Here is a 20,402-nt window from a genome sequence, read left to right on the forward strand (position 1 = left end):
ATCATATGGTAACACTATATTTAGTTTTTGAGGAATTGCCATACTGATTTCTATAGCTGTTGTACCATTTTACATTCCCACCAGCAGTGCACAGGGTTCCAGTTTTTTCACATCTTAACCAACACTTGTTATTTTCTGGATTTTGTTTTATTTTGGTTTTTTGATATTTAATGATAGCCATCCTGGTGGGTGTGAAGTGGTATCTTATTATGGTTTTGATTTGCATTTCCCTAATGATTAATGGTGTTGAGCGTCTTCTCATGTGCCCTTTTCATGGCCATTTGTATATCTTATTTGGAGAAATGTCTGTTTATGCATGTCCTTTGTCGTCCCTTTTAACTCCCTTCCCCCACCAAGTTAAAGGATTTAAATCTCTACAGGATTGATGAGGGACTGGTTCCCTGACCAGGAATCAAACCTGGGCCATAGTGGTGAAAGCACAGAATCCTAGCCACTGGACTGCAGGTTGGAGTACCCTTTGCCCATCTTTTATTCAGGTTGTTTTTGTTGTTGGGTTGTAGGAACTCTTTATATATTCTGGATTTCAGTCCTTTGTCAGATATGTGATTTGCACACTTTTTCTCCCATCCTTGGGTTGCCTTTTCATTGTGTTGATAGTGTCCTTGATTCACAGAAGTTTTTAGTTTTGCTGAAGTCCAACTTACTATGTTTTGTTGCCTGTGCGTTTGGTGTTATATCTACGAAATCATTGCTAAATCCAATGGCATGAGGGTTTTTGCTGTATGCTGTTTTGTTTCTTTTTTTAAGAGACAGGATCTTGCTGTATTGCCAAGGCTGGACTTGAACTCCTGGACTAATGCAATCCTCCCACCTCAGCCTCCTGAGTAGCTGAGACTACAGGCATATGTCACTGCACCCAGCTCTTGCCCCATGTTTTCTTCTGTGAGTTTTATAGTTTTAGGTCTTTACTCATTTTAAGTTAATTTTTGTATATGGTGTAAGGCAAGGGTCCAATTTTAGTCTTTTGCACGTGGATATCCATTTTTCCAAGCATCATTTGATGAAAAGGCTATCGACTGAATTGTTTTTGCACCTTTGTCAAAAATTTTTTTGGCATATTTGTGTAAGTCTGTTTCTGATTCTGTATTTTATTCCCTTGATCTTTGTGCCTATACCTCTGCTAATACCACACTGTCTTAATTATGGTAGCTATATAGTAAGCCTTAACATTGGGTAGATAGATTGTTCCATTATATTTTTTTTCAAAATTGTCCCTGGTTTTTATTTTATTTAATTAATTAATTTACTTATTTATTTTTTTTGAGACAGAGTCTTGCTCTGTTGCCCGGGCTAGAGTGAGTGCCGTGGCATCAGCCTAGCTCACAGCAACCTCAAACTCCTGGGCTCAAGTGATCCTACTGCCTCAGCCTTCCGAGTAGCTGGGACTACAGGCATGTGCCACCACGCCCGGCTAATTTTTTCTATATATACTTTTAGTTGGCCAGATAATTTCTGTCTATTTTTAGTAGAGACGGGGTCTCCTTCTTGCTCAGGCTGGTCTCGAACTCCTGAGCTCCAGCGATCCGCCCGTCTCGGCCTCCCAGAGTGCTAGGATTACAGGCATGAGCCACCGTGCCCGGCAGCTGGTTTTTATTTTTTACTTTATGCAGATAATTTGTATTATACTCTGGTTTCATGTATCTAGTAGTTTGTTCCAAGGTATGAATTAAGCAGAACAAATACTTTTCCATATTGTTCTCTTCCTTAATCTGCAATATAAATTTATACCAAACTCTATTTTGTGTGTTTGTTTATTGTAGTAATCTGACTTTCCTGCCTCCAGGGCCTCTCTCAAGGGCCCCAGGTGAATCTTGCCTTAGGTGTAACTTAAAGGCAGTAGGACTTAAGAATCTGTGTATTTCACAGCCCTAGTGGTCCAGCTTCATTCTCTATATTAAACTGTGGAAGTGAGCTACTCTCCAGTGCCTCAGTCCCACTGATGTTGGGGAAGGTCTCTTTTCTTTGTTTTGGACTTCTCTATCACATTGCCTTTCTCAAGAGAAGACCTATAATGTAAGTTGATTTCTGGTGTTCTAGGACTTCTTTAGAAGCTCATCAGTAGTTTTTTCAAGCTGATTTCTCTCACTGGCAGCTCTTCAGAGTGCTGTTCCCACTCCACCCTCCGTTGGTGGTATGTATCAGTTTTCTACTCATCAACACCCACCTACTCCTGCCTCCTGTGCTTGTCGGATGTCTCCTGCCTGGCTCACTCATTGCTGCTTTTGCCATTCTTACAGCTGTCTTCTTCTCTTCTTTGGCTTTCTGCCTGACTTCCATGGCAGCTGCTCTGTTGTTGCCTGCCATTCTGCCCCTTCTCACACCACCCATTGCAGGCACAATGTGCACTGTAGTCCTGCACATTCTCCATGTTCACAACTAAACTCATCACCTGCCCCATTGTATGCCCCAGAATGGGCCATCCTCCTGTCTATAGAATTATGATTTATTAAAGTCAGACACTTGGGCCTTCCTTACCTCCAGCATCTCATTAAGTCTTCAATTCTACCCCTATAAATTCTCTTCTCATCCTTCTTTAGATAGTCTTGCCCTGCTTTGAGGTCTGTCTGGTTTGTTGGCTAGATTACTTCTAAGGGCTTCTGTCAGTGACCCTCCTTACAGTCCCACCAATTGATCCTCCACCCTCTGTCAACTCTTTCTAAAATCCAGATTGTTCCGTTCTACTTCCCTGTGCTAAAACCGTTGGTGGTTTCCCAGTGTGTTCAGTGGTTGAGTCAAAATTTTATTGTGGCCATCCTCAGCTTCATTGCATGTATTCCCCCCCACCCCTCCTCAACCTCCTAAGTCTTTTATGTCTGCCATTTTCACACTCATTTAACAGATATTTATTGAGGTCCTGCTTGATGCTCTTAGCCAACTCTTTGTCATTCCTGGGACCAGATGGGCCTTTTAAGTTTCCAGGTACTCTCTGCTTGAAAGACTCTGACCCTTCTCTTGGCTAACTACTTTATTCTTACAAAAGTTCAGTTTAAGCATTACCTCCTTTGAAAATTCCTTCTCTGGTATGCAGTTTCCCCACCTCACCTTAGTGTTAATTGGCTAACCTTTTTTTTTTTTTTTTTAATGACAGGTGGTAGATAATTCAGAATTTGAATAAATAGTTTATTTGTGCCTCATTACTGGTTAGTGAATTCCTTGATAACAACGTCCATGTGTAATCCGCCTATGTACCACCAGTATCTGGTGAAGCATGAAAGGAAGAACCTGAGCTTTGGAGTTTTAAAAGCCCTGAGTTTGAATACCAGTAACCATTTATTAGATATATGGCCTTGAGCAAATTCCTTAACCTCTGTGATCTTTGGTTTCTTTATCTGTAAAATGGAAAAACAGTACCTAACTCATGAGGTGGCTGTGAGGATTAAATGGTTAAAGTATTATAAAATGCCCATTACAAGTGCCTAGTACATAGCAGGCAGCCAAGGATTGTAGTTGTAAAATTAGTTTTTATTCTTAATAATAAATAATATAATGTTGATTGAGTGAACAATTAGCTAAAGTGACTAAAACTCTCTTTCTAGGTACCTTTTTCTGAAGTCAGATAACTTGAATAGCTGGAGGAGAAGGCCCCAGGACAGAGTTTAACATTCTCATTGTTCCTCCCACACCTGGAAGACACCCTTACTAAGGCTGAGAGTTAAACACGTTATCTTTCCCACAAAGAGCTTTATTTCTGCCAAAGAATTGAATTTACTTAAAATCAAGACTAATACTTGAACATAGGTATTGGATATCTGAAAAATCAGTGATTGATTAACCTGAGCACATTAAAAAGAAACTGCTGCCCCTTTGTTTAGAAATCTGTAAAATGGAAATAATTATCAGTTAGTTTTTGTTGGAATTGGGAAGATTTAACCTATTTCTTCATTAGTAAGCTTTGAAGGATCAAATAGTGATGAGATATGTGGAGAAAAGCTAGGTAGTCCTTCATTTGAATTGTATCTCCGCAATTTACCAGCTTTGTAGCCATCTCTCAATTTCTTTATCTGCAAAATGGGAGTAAAAAGAGTATCTAACTTGAAGAGTTGCTGTGAGATTTAACTTAGATAAAATGTGCGAGTGTTGAGATAATACTTACCTGACATTTGATCATATCTTATCAATAATAATATATTAAATGTGGAATTCTTAACTTTGAATAGAAAGACTCTTAATGGAAACTATCATCACCAAAGTCTAAATTCTGGCAATGTGCAGATTATCTGAGCTCTCATTATGAAGTGAGGACTTCATAATGTTGATTCCTTGTACCATATTTTCTTTAGTAAATGTATGCACAGCACCCTCATCATTCCCATTCCTGGATCATCACACATCATAATGTGAGGAGTTGGTCTTATTCCTTATGAATAACTATATCAGGATTGAGGTTTGTTGCATATATCAGAAAATGAAATAGGTTTCTTTCTCATGTATACAAAATATGAGGGTGTAAGCAGGGCTTGTGTGGCAGTTTGATGGTGTCATCAGAGAACCCAATCTCCTTCTAGCTCTGTTCTATCCTCAAAGTTACCTCGGAGTCCAAAATGGCTGCTGGGGCTCTAATTATCACATCTGAATTCCAGATTATAGGAGGGAAGACAAGGAAAAAGACCAGTCTTCTCCCTTTTAAACTACCTTCCTAAACATCTCATATTGCTATATGGTTTATATTTCCTTGGCTAGAATGTACTTACTTGTCCATACCTAACTGAGGAATGGGCATGTTTTTTTTCATACTGGAGCCCAATTTTCTTCCTACTCTCCTTGTCCTCAGGTGAGAGTAGCATGGCTCTCAGAGCCTCAGGGTTCCTTGACAGGCACTGTGGATCTGAGCAAGGAGTGCTGCTCTTTGTCCAGAAGCCAAAAGAGTCCCTCTCTAGCAGGTATTAATTATGCCTATGAATGGTTCCTTCATCTTGGATACAGGATATATATTTCAAATAATTTACCCCTGAAACGCATGTCAGCATATGTAATCAATTGTTAATGGATTTGATATTCAAGGTTTCCGCAATTCAAGAGAGATTCTGCCCTTCCCGGGAGGTGCACAAAGTCAGCATAGCAGGGTTGGTGAGAATTAAATGAGAGGAGGCATACAAAGTGGGCTTTGAGATGGGCAGGCAAGTGTGAGTGATTTAACAACCAGTGCACATTGCCCACCAACCGTGTCCCCACTGGAGATTTCAGAGCCTTATTCTCTTGCCATTGTCTTTTGCAGAGCAGTTTTTGATTTTAATGAAGTCTAGCCTATCAATTATGTTTTTCATGGATTGTGCTTTTGGCATTGTGTCTAAGAAGTTACTACCATATGCAAGGCCATCTAGATTTTCTCCTATGTTATCTTCTAGTAGTTTCATAGTTTTGTGTTTGACATTTAAGTCTATGATCCATTTATAGTTAATTTTTGTGAAAGGCACAAGGTCTGATCTAGATTAATTTTTTTGCATGTAGATGTCCAGTTGTTCCAGTACCATTTGTTGAAAAGACTATCTTTGCTCCATTGAATTGCCTTTGCTCTTTTGCAAAAGATCAATTGACTAATATTAATGTGAGTCTATTTCTGGTTTCTATTCTGTTCCATTGATCTATTTGTTCTTTTGCCAATACCACATTGTCTTAATTACTGTACTATAAGTCTTGAAGTCAGGTGGTGTCAGTCTCTGACTCTTGTTCTCCTTCAGTATTGAGTTGACTCTTCTGAGTCTTTTGCTTCTTCACGTAAATTTTAGAATCAGTTTTTTGATATCCACAAAATAACTTACCTGGGATTTTGATTGTGATTGTATTGACTATGTAGACCAATTTGGGAAGAACTGACAATATTTAGCCTTCCTACCCATGACCATTGTTTATGATGGGTTTCTTTTATATTTAGTAGCTTTTATTTTTTCTACTATCAGATATTCCATTTTTACCTTTGTGATTTATGTTGCCCATTATGCTTAGAAAGTCCTTCTTCCTTATCCCAAGCTCACAGAAATACTCATTTATTCTCTTTTAAAATGTGTTTTTAAGCATTTAAAAATTCTAATAATATATTACTGGTTTAATGATCACAGCCTAGGAAGAATGGAGAAGTGGTCAAAATCTCATGTGGCTGCCCCTAGAGAAGGCCACCCGCTGAACCCATTTCCCTGCTAGGCATGGCTGCTGATACCAGGGGCAAACTGCTGGGGTATATATGAACCACCTACATCTCCCTCCCTTCCTACCCCTCCTCCAGAGATTTTCATATACTCCTTCAGGAGGCATGCTTCCCTTGGAGAGTCACTACCATATTGAATCACTTCTAGACTGTGAATCCCATGAAGATGGGGCTTGTGAGTATATTTCATCCCAGTTGTTTCTCTAATACCTAGCTCGGTGTAGGGCACAAAAATCTAAATAGATGAATGACCCACTATTACTGTGGGAATGTGCCACTGTCCTCTTATGTGGTTTGAGGTAGAATAAAGGTTGAGAACAGCTATGTAATGTCTACCTCAAAGGGCAGTACGTGAGTGCAGTCAGCCTACCTTTTCCATACTTCTCACTTTGAAGACTGCAAAGCTGTACTTAGCAGTCAATGTGGGAGCTTTAAAAGGAGCTGCTACCTAGCTCTCACCCATAGAGATGCAGTCTGGCATCTGGGAATTTTTTTTAAAGTTTTTCAGGTGATTCTAAAGTACAGCCAAGGTTGAGAATCACTGCTATAAAAGCATTTTTAAATGCATAAACAATATGTCTTAATATGACATATATGTGCAGGTTTGAACATCCCTAATCTGAAAATCCAAAATCTGAAATGCTCCAAAATTCGAAACTTTTTGAACACTGACATGACACTCAAAGGAGATTTCAGATTTTCAGATTAGGGGTGCTCAACTGGTAAGTACAATGCAAATATTCCAAAATTCAAATAAAATGTGAAATTTGAAACATTTCTGGTTCCAGGCATTTCAGATAAGGGTACTCAATCTGTATAAAGATTCAATTAATAGTTGGACTCCTGGGGAAACATACATATAAGGCTCCCAAAAAATCATTGGTCTGTGTGCACATTTTAATAGCTTGGAAACCCAAAGGTGAGTAGTTATGATAATATAGGACCTCATCTAACATGGCTTCCTATTTTCCAGGTAAGCATGGATTCCTGGTTCATTCTTGTTCTGCTTGGCAGTGGTCTGATACATGTCAGTGCCAACAATACTACCACAGGTAAATTGTCATTTGATAAGACTGGTATTTAGAATTGAATTTTGCTTTCACATTTAATGACCCTAATTTGAAGATCTAGGTAGTATTGAAAGAATATTAAAATTTTACTCAAAAGGATGGCAATAGGTGTCTTTGGAATTCTCTGAATTGTATTGAATGCTCAGCATTGTTTTATATACCATATACTTACTACTTGGAGATTATTTATTCAAATAAATCAGAGATTATGTGTTCTTTCCTAAAAAGTAAAAGAAATTGTTGAGAATTAAGACTCTATATATTTATTCTGAGGAGCTTAGTAAAAAAATTCTGTCTCTTCTTCCCTTAGTTGGTAGTCCTTTGAAGGAGGTAGAACAGTCCAGCATTAGATAAAAATGAATTGCTGTGTGTGTGCGTGCTTGCTTGCACATGTGCGTATGTCTGGTCTTTGCTTGGTCTCCAGGTGTTTGAGAGTTTATTAAGGCATGCTGCTTTGTGTCTTACAACTTTTCAGCTTCACGTTCTTCATATGTTTCCCCTCTGTTTTTTTTGGTGTTTGTAGTTGCACCTTCTGTAGGAATAACAAGATCAACTAAAGCATCAACAGCAGAATCAGTTAAAGAAGAGACCAAAACTTCAAATCCAACTTCTTCAGTAACTTCTCTTTCTGTGGCACCAACATTCAGCCCAGATCTAACTCTGGGACCCACCTATGTAACCACTGTCAATTCTTCAGACTCTGACAATGGTACCACGAGAACAGCAAGCACCAATTCTATAGGCACTACAATTTCACCAAATGGAACGTGGCTTCCAGATAACCAGTTCACAGATGCCAGAACAGAACCCTGGGAGGGGAATTCCAGCACTGCAGCAACCACTCCAGAAACCTTCCCGCCTTCAGGTACTAGAGATAGTTTCTATTTGTTCTTTTGCTCTTTGAGTTCATTCACCCTTTTATTATCTTTGTGTTTTCTAGCCATAAAACTTCTTGAAATAAGTAAAATTGCTCAAGCAAAGTGATTGATATAGAATTCTTAGGAATATCTGGTTAGCATAGAGTTCAGAAGAAAGCAGAAGGATTCTAGAGGATATCATTCTGCTGGGTGGGACTCTGGTTAGATTGGGAAGGTTTAAGTGTGTTTAAAGGTAGAGAAGAAGGTTGAAAAGACAAGAGAAAGAGGGGAGCTAATGGATGACGGAAGAGACTGAAAATGAAAGGATACAAAACTGAGTAATAGGATTAGCCTTGAAAGGAAGGGATCCATGGAGCCCATGGGAGAGAGAAGAATAGATATGGATGTCTGTGACAATTAGATATGGAGTGGGAGGCCAGAGGCCAGGATGGAGTTAGAAAGAAGGGCTAAGGAAATGGTTATGTTGCGGTACCAGTTGTTCAGGGCCTCAGCCCAGCCCTCTCGTCTCCTTGGATCAGAGTCACTGGGTTGAAGCAGAAGTAGTCCCAAGGATAAAGTCAGAGACCTAGCTCTGAGACCAGGTGGGGAAAGGCAAATTTCTGACCTCTTTGAACCTCAGGCCACTGGTCTGTAAAAGAGGATTAGAAGGGTCCCTTAAAGGGCATCAGTGAGGAGTAAAGTAAATAATTGTTCCCTGATTGCTGTGTAACTGTCATTCCTTTTCTAACAAAAATCACAGTTCCCTCTTCTTTGATCCCATCCCTTTGGCTCAAATTTCTTTCCTGTTAGATGGTGAGCACCCCTAGGTGGAATCACATCTAGCTCATGGAGGGCTGAATTGAATCTCATTTGGTTACCATAGATGACATCTTTTAGCTAGACCTTGCATTCCCAGACCCTTCACCTGCCTGCTTTAATACCATATTTTCTACTATACAGGCAATATAGCATTTGCATTTAAGAGCATAGTCTGCAGACCCACACTACCTGAGTTTGAATTTCAACTCTGCCATAAGCTAGCTGTATGACCATAAGACAAGTTTAATCTGTTTGTACCTCAGTTTGTTTGTAAAACAGAAATGAATGACAGTAATAGTTCTTACCTCATAGAAGAGCTATTAGGATTAAATGAGTCAATATGGGTGAAATACTTGCAATGGTGCCTGTACATGGTAAGCACTATTTTTAAGTGTTACCTGTCATTATTGTTGCAATTATAGCTCTGATAATTATGAATAAAATATATAGAGGTAAACGTATTTATTTTTTTCCTGAACAATCCATGGGAAAAGAATGGAGGTACATTTAATATGTATGGCATCTCACTATTCTTGATGAGGTAGGGGTCTGATACTTGCTTTGTACTTTAAAGTTAATACAGTTGTTTGGGTTTTTTTGTTTGTTTGTTTTTGTTTTTGAGACAGTCTCACTCTGTCCCCGCTGGGTAGAGTGCAGTGGCATGATCCTAGCTCACTGCAACCTCAAATTCCCGGGCTCAAGTGATCCTTATGTCTCAGCCTCCCGAGTAGCTGGGACTGCAGGTGCCCACCACAATACCTGGCTAATTTTTCAATTTTTAGTAGAGATGGGGTCTTGCTGTTGCTCGGTCTAGTTTCCAACTCCTGAGCTGAAGCGATCCTCCCGCCTTGGCCTCCCAGGGTGCTAGGATTATAGGGGTGAGCCTCCACACCCAACCTAAAGTTAATATAGTTTTGTCATAATTATTACTATATGCTAGACATTGTACTAAGGGTTTTATACAATAATCCTATGAGATAAGTTCTATTTTATGTTTTACAGTTGAAGGAGTTTTACAATGATGAGACTGTAATTTCTAGAGTGTTTTTCAAAATGCAGGTTATGACCCAATTCATGAAATCAGTTTAGTGGGCCACCCCTAGTGTTTTTTTGTTTTAATGGATGGTCCAATTCCATTTCTATTCTAGTTTTTTCATGTTACATACATAATTTTGTAAAACTTTTATTTTTTTATACACAAATGCAGATACAGATATTGAGTAATGACATAAAGTATATTTCTTGCTGTGGGTTATGGCCACTGCTCAGGGAGGAAAGGCAGATTAACTTTTACAAACTGAATGAGCAGATGGAAAAGGTGAGACTGTAACCCAGGCCTGACTAATTTCACAGCCCATGTTCCATTCTGTACTGTCTTTCATTTCACAATTCTGTGGCCTTCCCTTCTCACTCGTGCGAAGGACTGCACGGTTTCCTTCCAGTTCCACTACGAGCTTGGGTGGGAGCGCCACCTTTGAGAAGAGTGTAAAGGCTAGAGTAAGAAAAGAAAAGAGAAGCCATGTTTCGAAGACCTGTATTGCAGGTACTTCATCAGTTTGTAAGACATGAGTCTGAAATAGCTAGCAGTTTGGTTCTTGAAAGATCCCTGAATCGTGTGCAGTTACTTGGGCGAGTGGGTCAGGACCCTGTGATGAAACAGGTGGAAGGAAAAAATCCAGTCACGATATTTTCTCTAGCAACAAATGAGATGTGGCGATCAGGGGATGGTGAAGAATACCAAATGGGTGATGTCAGTCAAAAGACAACATGGCACAGAATATCAGTGTTCCGGCCAGGCCTCAGAGATGTGGCATATCAGTATGTGAAAAAGGGGGCTCGAATTTATTTGGAAGGGAAAGTAGACTATGGTGAATACATGGATAAAAATAATGTGAGGCGACAAGCAACAACGATCATAGCTGATAACATTATATTTCTGAGTGACCAGACAAAAGAGAAGGTGTAGAATGGACGATTCTTCTTTGGCCGTTGTTTGGTACAGTCTCAATTCCAAATCATGTATAGTCTTTTTAGTTTCTAAAGATAAGAATTAAAATACTCTTTTATATAAATGAATGATAAAAAAAAAAAAAAACAATTCTGTGATGTGACCATGGATAATTATCTCCTCTAAACAGTGGCATAATTTAACACTATATATGGAGATTAAATGATTTTCTTTAGATCTTAAGGCTAGCAAATTAGGCCTATTTCTTACTTTTGTAGTCTTTCCACACTGCTGGTAGAGAATTTAGTTTTCCATAAACTACGTTAGGTCCAAATTATGCAACAGCTAAGAATCCAGTTATTGTACACTTAACACATTTCATGTCAGAGGAGACTGAGACTATATTTCTCTGGTAGTTTTTATTCAATATTAGTAAAACACAAACCATTATGGCCCATGAGGATGTCACAGTCTTAAACCATACAGCACAATCACCACAATCTCATCAATTCTCTTGTAATAGTTATAATTTTTGCTTACATCAGTATTTGATGTTTTATATTATGGCTATGAAATATTCATTGCTGAATTATAGATATAATTTGATTATTTTTTCTTTCTTGTGCAGTTTTTTCCTGAATTTAATAATCGCCTTGTTTTTTGTTTAGTTTTCTAGTTATTGCTAGTCAGTTCCTCCCACACTCTCCAGAGCCTGTCAACATAGTTTTCTACAAAGTCAGACCTATTAGATAATCTGTTATTTCTTTTTTACCTAGAGAAATTCATCCTGAGCCCTCCTTTGTCTTATTCCAATCTAGGCTTATTAATCTCCAGGGCTAGTACTGGTAAAAGCCTGGGATTTCCCTTCTCTGTCATTCTGGGAATTCCCTTTGCTGCTGCTTCCTGGCTTTCACGTTTTCTTCTTTTTTGTCTTCTTTCATCATTTGGTAGAAAACATGCTCCAAAAGCTTCCCGAGAAAAGGGGTCTGTGGGAGGTAAATTGCATTAGACCTACATGTCTGAAGATGTCTTTAGGGATATATATAGAATTTGAGGAAATATTTTTCCCCAGAATTTTTAAAGTATTGCCCTGACTGACTTCTACTTACCAGGCTTGGATTCTACTGCTATCTTAATTCATAATTCTTTGTGTATTTTTTAGGATCTTCTCTTTATCATTAGGATCCTGAAATTTCACAGACATGTGTCTTGATGTGGGTCTTTTTCATTCATTATTATGGGTAGGATACTTGATGGGCCCTTTGGAGCCTTGGAACTTAAACTCTGAAAATTTTCTTGCATTTCTTTGAAACTTTCCTCCCTCTTCCACTTCCTTTGTTCTCTTCTTCTAAAACCCCATTATTTGGATATAAACATATCCTGAATTAATTCTTTAATCTTCTTAATTTTTCTTTCTTGCTAATTTTTGCTTTGAGTCTCTTTTTCCTCTTAAAAATAAGCAAATGCGTATATATTTCTTATTCCATTTATAATACAAATAATAAATATATTGAGTTAATTTCTGCACATTGCTTTTTCCAGTTGACCTTATCATCATACTTGTGTATTTTAGTTAAGAGCTGCTTCATTGTATGGATATACCTGAATATATTTAGCCAGTCTCCCCTATGAATGGACGTTAAGGTTGTTTTCAGAGTACTCTTAGGAACAATACAGTTTGTCATTTCAGATGTATGAGAATATTAGTAGGATAAACTATTTTAAGTGTGCATTTAAAAACTGATGGATATTGCCACATTTCCCTCTATTGGGAAATATATTCCTATTAGCAATATGTCAAAGTGCCTGTTTTTCTAAACTCTCTTCAGTGCAGTGAATTATTAAACTTCTGCATCTCTGCCAAAGTGGTGAAAAATGGCATATTAGTGTAACCTTAATTTGCGTTTCTCTGAGTGAGGTTGAGCAACTTTACATAATTTAAAAGATCATTTAAATTTCTTTTTCTGAGCACTCTCTGTTGATATCTTTTACCCATTTTTCTTAATAGACTGTCAGGTTTTCCTGACTCATTTGTAGAAGCTTTTTATGTACGTTCAGGAAATGAGCCTTTTGCCTATGGTAAAATTGCAAATATTTTTCCCTGGATGGTATATCTAGCTTTTGTGCATTGCAGAAGATACCATTAGCAATTTTTTTTTTTTTTTTTTTTGAGACAGAGTCTCTCTCTGTTGCCCAGGCTAGAGTGAGTGCCGTGGCGTTAGCCTAGCTCACAGCAACCTCAAACTCCTGAGCTCAAGCGATCCTCCTGTCTCAGCCTCCCGAGTAGCTGGGATTACAGGCATGCACCACTATGCCCGGCTAATTTTTTCTATATATATTTTTAGCTGTCCATATAATTTCTTTCTATTTTTAGTAGAGATGGGGTCTCGCTCTTGCTCAGGCTGGTCTCGAACTCCTGAGCTCAAACGATCCGCCCACCTCGGCCTCCCAGAGTGCTAGGATTACAGGCGTGAGCCACCGCGCCCGGCCACCATTAGCAATTTTTAATACTAAAAATTTAAATATTTATCAGTTTGTTTTAACTAAATGTTTTCTAGGTATTGGGTCATATTTAGGAAGGCTTTCCTTACTCCAAAATTATAAAATAGTTTTCTTCAGGACATTTATATTATAGTTTCCTTCTTGTGTGTGTGTATATGTATGCATACTTAAATTTTTGATCCATCTGGAATTTATTCTTATGCAAAGTGTAAGCGATGGATCTGTTGTTCCCCAAATAGCTAACTAGTTGTCCCAGTACCCTTTAATGAGTAATCTGTTTTTTCCTCACTGATCTGAAATGCCACCTTTATTATATACTGAATTCAGATATTTATTTAGGTACTTATTTGAGCATTTGGGGGCATTCATTCTATTTTATTTATTTATTTATTTTTTTATTTTTAAGAGATAGAGTCTCACTCTGTTGCCCATGCTGAAGTGCAGTGATGTGATCATAGCTCACTGTAACCTTGAGCTCCTGGGCTCAAGCGATCCTCCTGCTTCAGCCTCCTCCCAAGTAGGTAGGACTATAGGCACTTGCCACCATGCTTGGCTAATTTTTTTATTGTTCTGTTGAGACAGGGTCTCGCTATATTGCCCAGGCTGTTCTTGAATTCTTGGGCTCAAGGGATCCTCCCACCTTGGACTCCCAAAGTGCTAAGGATTGCAGATGTAAGCCACCACCCCTGGACTCATTGTAGTTTCTGTTGATCTTTTTCTCTGTCCATGTACAAAACCATACTGTTCTAATAACTATAACTTTGTAAAATATTTATGTCTGGTAAAGCAAGTCGTTCTTTGTTAATATTATTTTTCAGAATTTTGCTAGCAATTCTTGATCATTTTTCCTTATAAACATTAGAATCAGCTTCTCTAGCTGGAAAACAATTTTTTATTGCTTATGTTAAACATATTAAGTAACAGAGAGAATGACATCTTTAAGATGTTGTCTTCCTATTCAAGAATGCAGTACATTCATTCCATTTGCAAAGGCCCTGCTTTTTTTTTTAAATCTTTTGTTTTTGTTAGTATAAATGGAATTTTTTTTTTTATGTCTTATTGGTTGCTGTTGGGAATATGAAGGCTATTGACTTTTGTAGGAATATTTTATAATGACCATCTTAAACTCTCTACTTCCAGCCCCTGAGAAGGAAGAACAAAAGGAATGGGGACAACTTCTTTTCCAAAGGATGTGACCTGGAAATTACCCACATTGCTTTTGTTCGCATCCCATTGGCTGGAATTCATCTCATGACTACACCTAGCACAAAGGAGCCTCAGAAATGTAGCCTCTAGCTATACGGTTTTATGCTCAACTAAAAAACAGGGGTTCTGTACCAAAGGCAAGAAGAGGAAGAGAGACTGATACGGGGTGGGGTCGGGGGAGATGGCAGGTTCTACACAAAGGTGTTTTCGTCATTGTTATTATTTTAGGTACTTTGCAGTTTTGGTTTCAATGTTTTCAAGAGTTTTCTTACTTTGTTAATTTCTAATTTTATTGCAATGTGATAAAAGAATATTGTACTGTTTCTACTAATGGAAATTTATAAGGGCTTGTAAATATCCCATGGGCCTTTGAAAAGAAGGTTTTTCTCTGTTAGTGTATAGAGTTTGGTATGTACCAGTTAGATTTTATTACCTCTTATCGTTTAGGTCTTTTAAATCCTTACTTAGCCTTGTCCTCCTGCATTTTAATGGACCAAAAGCCATAAAGTCTTCTAATATCATGTGTTATTTCTCTTTGCATTCTTGTACTTTTTAATGAATATTGATGCTGCATTGTTTGTGTACTCAGGAGGAAAGCCAGACCACTGACTAAAGTTTAGTGGATCTGGACAATCTTGTTTCCCAGCTGTTAGAGGATACATTCTAGGTCCAGCATTGTATATACATAGAGGAAAGTATCCCTTTACAAAACGGGAGCTTGCTCAGTTTTACCCTAAATTGAATAGTAATGTTTTTCTTTAACCTGAGTGAATGTTTCTATTTTTCACTTATTACACAGGTAATTCTGACTCGAAGGACAGAAGAGGTGAGCCGCTCACCTTATATCTGTTGTCTCTTTTACACAGTGTATGGTATTCATCTGTGTTTCCTCTGCTCACAGTCTGTGGTAACCTTGTGCATCTGTGGCTGTGTTGTTTGTTTACTTTCCCTTGATTCCATATTAACCTCATACAGAAAAGCAATAGAAATAAGTACTGTATTTAATATGTTTTTAAATATAGATTATCGATTCTAACAGCTATGATATATTTTAACAAGCAATAAAATAATTGTATCTTACTTTGTCATGTCACCTTGTTAATACTGCCTTTGGTGATACCAGGCTATAATTTTTATACCATAAGTTATTTCTGCTTTCTAGGCCATAGTTAACATTTAAACATTCTGGCTTTGTGTTGTCTTTCTCCTAGTCTGTAAAATGTTGACCCTTTGTGGCTTTATATTGGCTTTCATGGATTTTCAGCCCTCTAGTGTAAAGTCATTATGGCCTCAGACGCTGTGTCTGTGGTTTCAGCTAGACTGCTGAATTCCTGGTCATCAGAGAGCAGGAAGACATGGATACTCATGTGTAGAAATATGGCACGTTTCGCCTAAGACAACAGTAAGGCTGCCATCAAAGAGCATGAGAGAAAGAGATCATCCAGTATTCTAAGAAATGATCGTTACATTTCAGTTTGGAAAATGTTACTGTACGAAGCAGTTTTTTTAATCATGGTTTTCTATTTTATCAAATCAGACTTTTTGAGATTCTTTTTCTGACTCCATTATTTATGTACAAATTTCCCTGTGTAATTAAGTAATGGAACATTTAGAAGTTTATGAAGTCCCACCAATTAGGGAGCATTTGAGTCAGAAAAGTACTCTGTAATGTCCATCTGCCACTATATTTGGTGAGCAATAGTGAGGTGTTACCATGCTGTGTACAGATTTCTCTTACTTTCCTAAACTCAGCAACCAAACATAGGATTAATGCAGTGTCCTTGCTATACAGATTCACTTACTATCACTATCAAATGTGTAGAACTTAATAGGTTTATATTGCAATAGATACTTATATTTGCTCCCTAAACTGCTCTTTTAACCAGTCCTACAATAAAATCAAAAGTCAAAGTGGTAGGCTTTAAGATCTGTTGATTCTTTCCACTAGTTAGTGTATGTTTTAATAATATTCAGCCCTTTTCTTATCCCAGATATTATACCTCTTTTACCTAGCTGATAGTTAAGTAGTTTCCATGTTATAATTAAAAAATAAAATTACCTTAATTATCTAGATTATTGCTAATAGTGACATATGAAAAGTTTATTAATATAATAAATCTCATTTTTAAGTCAGAAGATAATTTTGTATAATTCCCTTGGCCAAACAGGGAACTCAAGAGGCATACATATTCTAAAGCCACATAATGTAATAACAATTTTACCAGAGCAGATCTTTAGAAGTATTATAAATTTGGATATCACATTCTAATTTTAAAACCAAATGCTTTTTGAGACATGAGTCAACTGTTTGGAAATATGTGTATTATAATGTGTTTGATAAGCAAATTATGTCTTATGCAGATGAATTAAGGGTTACAAGTTTTTATGCACTAGCCTTTGGGGTGCTTTTGAGCACCTGTGGTTGGTGTTTCAATTGTCAAAGCAGGAAGGAATAAAACAAGAGAGGGAGGGAGACGCAGGCAACTCTTCTTCCTCTTTTGAAGTCCAAGAAACTGGTTATTTTCTTGTGTTGTTTGTTTTTTCTTTTTTTGGAGACAGGGTCTCCCTTTGTTGCCTGGGCTACAGTGCAGTGGTGTCGTCATAGCTCACTGCAACCTCAAACTCCTGGTCTCAAGCAATCCTCCTCCCTCAGTTTCCCGAATAGCTGAGACTACAGGCATGCCCCACCATGCCTCGGCTAATTTTTTCTATTTTTCGTAGGAATGGGGGTCTCACTCTTGGTCAGGCTGGTCTTGAACTCCTGACCTCAAGCAGTCCTCCTGCCTCAGACTCACAGAGTGCTAAGATTACAAGTGTAAGCTACTGTGTCCGGCCTCTGTACCTTTTAAGCAAAATTCTGCATAAACCCATCTCATCCTACTTTCCTACTTTTTTATTGTAATAGTACAATTTGGTTCCCTTTTTTTTTTTTTTTTTTGAGACAGAGTCTTGCTTTGTTGCCTGGGCTAGAGTGAGTGCCGTGGCATCAGCCTAGCTCACAGCAACCTCAAACTCCTGGGCTTAAGCGATCCTACTGCCTCAGCCTCCCAAGTAGCTGGGACTACAGGCATGTGCCACCATGCCCGGCTAATTTTTTTTTTTATATATATATATATTTTAGTTGGCCAGATAATTTCTTTCTATTTTTTAGTAGAGACGGGGTCTCACTCTTGCTCAGGCTGGTCTCGAACCCCTGACCTCGAACGATCTACCCGTCTCGGCCTCCCAGAGTGTTAGGATTACAGGCGTGAACCACCGCGCCCGGCCACCTTTTTTTTTTGATAATGGGATTTTCATGTGAAGACCTTATAACTGGTATTTATTTATTAAAGAGCAAGAACACAGGATAAAGCTGATTCTAATCATACTTTAAAAATATTTTAGATGTAATCATTTATATAACCGCCTTTTTAAAAATCAGAAAATAGTATATTTGTAAAGAAGGAGTCCTTGAGACTAGAGTTCTAGAACCAGTCAGGATAAGTATTCGGCTGAACCCCAGAGACTCCTTAATGTTTCTCAGCTCTCATTTCAGATCATCTAGATCTGCTCCCTATGGCTTTCTCCTTCAATACTTTGCTAGAGTCGAGTCTAGAAAAGGCTGACATTCTTGTTTAGAGAGGTATTTTTGGATTATCTTAGTAAGCGGCATTATTGTGAACTCCATTTTTGGTGGCTTTCCTTAACACCTTTAATAATACATTCAGCATTCGTTCAGTGCCTGTCAGATGCCAAATATTCCAGGAAAAAAAAAATGCTTCCTATCTCAGGAAACATGTGAACGCCAGGTATCAAAGTCCACTCAGTACATGCTGCTGGGTATACCACACAAAGTGCCAAAAGAGCTCAGAAGACTTATTGCACCTGGGGGAATGGGAGGGAGGCACAGAGATGAACTTTGGGCAGTTTAAATTAAAATAGTAAATTGGGGAAGGAGGACACACCAGATAGGGCAAGAGCAAAGAGGTATGAAAGAGCAAGTTGTATGTTTCAAGAACTGTGCACAGTTGATGTATGTGAGGTGGGGAGTGGGTTTTAGAAAGATAATTCCGGAAGCCTTAGAGAAGATAGGTGGGTAATAGAAATTAAGGTTTCTAAGCCTGGCCTGGTAACCTGCGCCTATAATCCCAATGATTTGGGATGCTGAGGTGGAAGGATCACTTGAGACCAAGAGTTTGGAGCTGCAGTGAGCTATGATCACTCCACTCCAGCCTGGGGACAGAGTGAGACCCTGTCTCTTAAAAAAAAAAAAAAAGACAGTAAAGTTTCTGAATGGTAATTTGGCCCAAGACAACAGTGGTTGGGCTCAGCCCAGTGGTTTGTGCCCTAGAGGCAACTTGATGACTTTTGCTGTTTTTAGAGCCAGTTGGAAGCACTTAAAACAACATTACAACTCTGCCTTTGAGAGCTGATAGACACTACTGCCTAAAATGTGGAGAAGAGATAAATACGTGAGTGTGAGGAACTGAGGTTATGGGTGTATGGCATTTACTTCATTATTTTTGTAGTTGACAGGAGTGTGTCTCGAGTCCTTAGATTACTTGCGTATTTACATATGAGCCCTTAGGTTGATATGACCCTTTGTTTTCTTGGACATCTGTTGTCCTAGAACCCCATTTTAGTGTCTTGAAATGCCTGCCCACAGGCTGAGTCTAGGAGGCAAAACTTTGCTAGTATGGAAGTTGGTGCGGAATGGGTAGGCAGTGTGGAATGGACCAGTGTGCCTGCCTTGCTTGTACCAGCCTGCGCTGTGTGAGCCCAGCTCTTCAGAGGACCCAGACTAAGATAGTCCTGAGCATGAGAACGCAATGAATCTATACAGTTTGGGAGGAACCCTAGGAGGGTGACTTGATCCTGAGCTTATCTCCAAGTCTAAGATTTGATATGGGGAACTGTAAGTTCTCTCTCATTTCCTTAATAAATCTGAGTCTCCTTCCCTCACAGAGACCTGGGGACATCTTTGCTATCTGTATTGCCTTCTGACCATGTAAAAAACATGGGTGTAATTTTGATGTCAAGAGGTAAAATCTGGCTTTCATGGTGGTGGACTGTTCTGGCCTGAAAGCTTGTAAGAGTAAAAGTGTTGTTGGTCCTATAATTTATGGATAGTCTGGACAATAGTCTTACTTTGTTTTCTTGCTTTAAATTTGCAGCTGTGTAATCATAGGCAAGTTATTTAATCTTTGGTTAGTTTCCTTATCTGTAAAATAGATTTAATAATGGTGTATCTACCTTAGGGTTGTTAGGATAATTACATGATATGGGATTTTGTGCTTTGCTCTGTTCCTGCCTTACATTACTATTTAAATACATGTTTAAATATTAACTGATAATTTTTATTAATTTATAAGTTATCTGGGTAGCTATCTCCCTCCTTTCCCTATTGCTTGTAGTTGTCACCTCTCCTAGTGGTCATAAACAATACTGCACTCTTCCTTGCCCTTTCTGATACTCCGTTAATTCATTCATGCAGGATCTTTCCTGGCCACCTCATCTTAAATAGAACCCCCCATTCTCTTTTTTTTTTTTAATTTATTTTTTTATTTTATTTTATTTTTTTTTTTTGAGACAGAGTCTCACTCTGTTGCCCAGGCTAGAGTGCTGTGGCGTCAGCCTAGCTCACAGCAACCTCAAACTCCTGGGCTCAAGCGATCCTTCTGCCTCAGCCTCCCGAGTAGCTGGGACTACAGGCATGCACCACCATGCCTGGCTAATTTTTTCTGTATATATTTTAATTGTCTATATAATTTCTTTCTGTTTTTAGTGGAGACGGGGGTCTTGCTCTTGCTCAGGGTGGTCTCGAACTCCTGAGCTCAAACGATTCACCTGCCTCGGCC

General features: G+C 38.5%; 1 protein-coding gene and 1 pseudogene across 9 annotated transcripts in view; both read left to right on the forward strand.

The window, feature by feature from the left end:
* PTPRA (protein tyrosine phosphatase receptor type A) overlaps positions 1–20,402 on the forward strand; it is a 127,095-nt gene that overhangs the window by 58,020 nt on the left and 48,673 nt on the right. For 6 of the 8 annotated variants that reach the window (XM_069496511.1, XM_069496513.1, XM_069496516.1 and 3 more), the window contains 2 exons: positions 7,137–7,215; positions 7,757–8,098. In XM_069496511.1, the coding sequence (XP_069352612.1) occupies positions 7,137–7,215; positions 7,757–8,098 (421 nt within the window). Of the gene's footprint in view, positions 1–7,136; positions 7,216–7,756; positions 8,099–15,364; positions 15,392–20,402 lie in introns of all 8 variants that reach the window. The other 2 variants (XM_069496510.1, XM_069496512.1) reach the window with 1 other exon arrangement.
* Positions 10,315–10,991, forward strand: LOC138400876 (single-stranded DNA-binding protein, mitochondrial pseudogene; annotated as a pseudogene). The gene has a single exon (XR_011236390.1). The product of XR_011236390.1 is annotated as a single-stranded DNA-binding protein, mitochondrial pseudogene (transcript).

The sequence above is a fragment of the Eulemur rufifrons genome, chromosome 20, assembly GCF_041146395.1.
Source record: "Eulemur rufifrons isolate Redbay chromosome 20, OSU_ERuf_1, whole genome shotgun sequence".
Classification (NCBI taxonomy): Eukaryota; Metazoa; Chordata; class Mammalia; order Primates; family Lemuridae; genus Eulemur; species Eulemur rufifrons.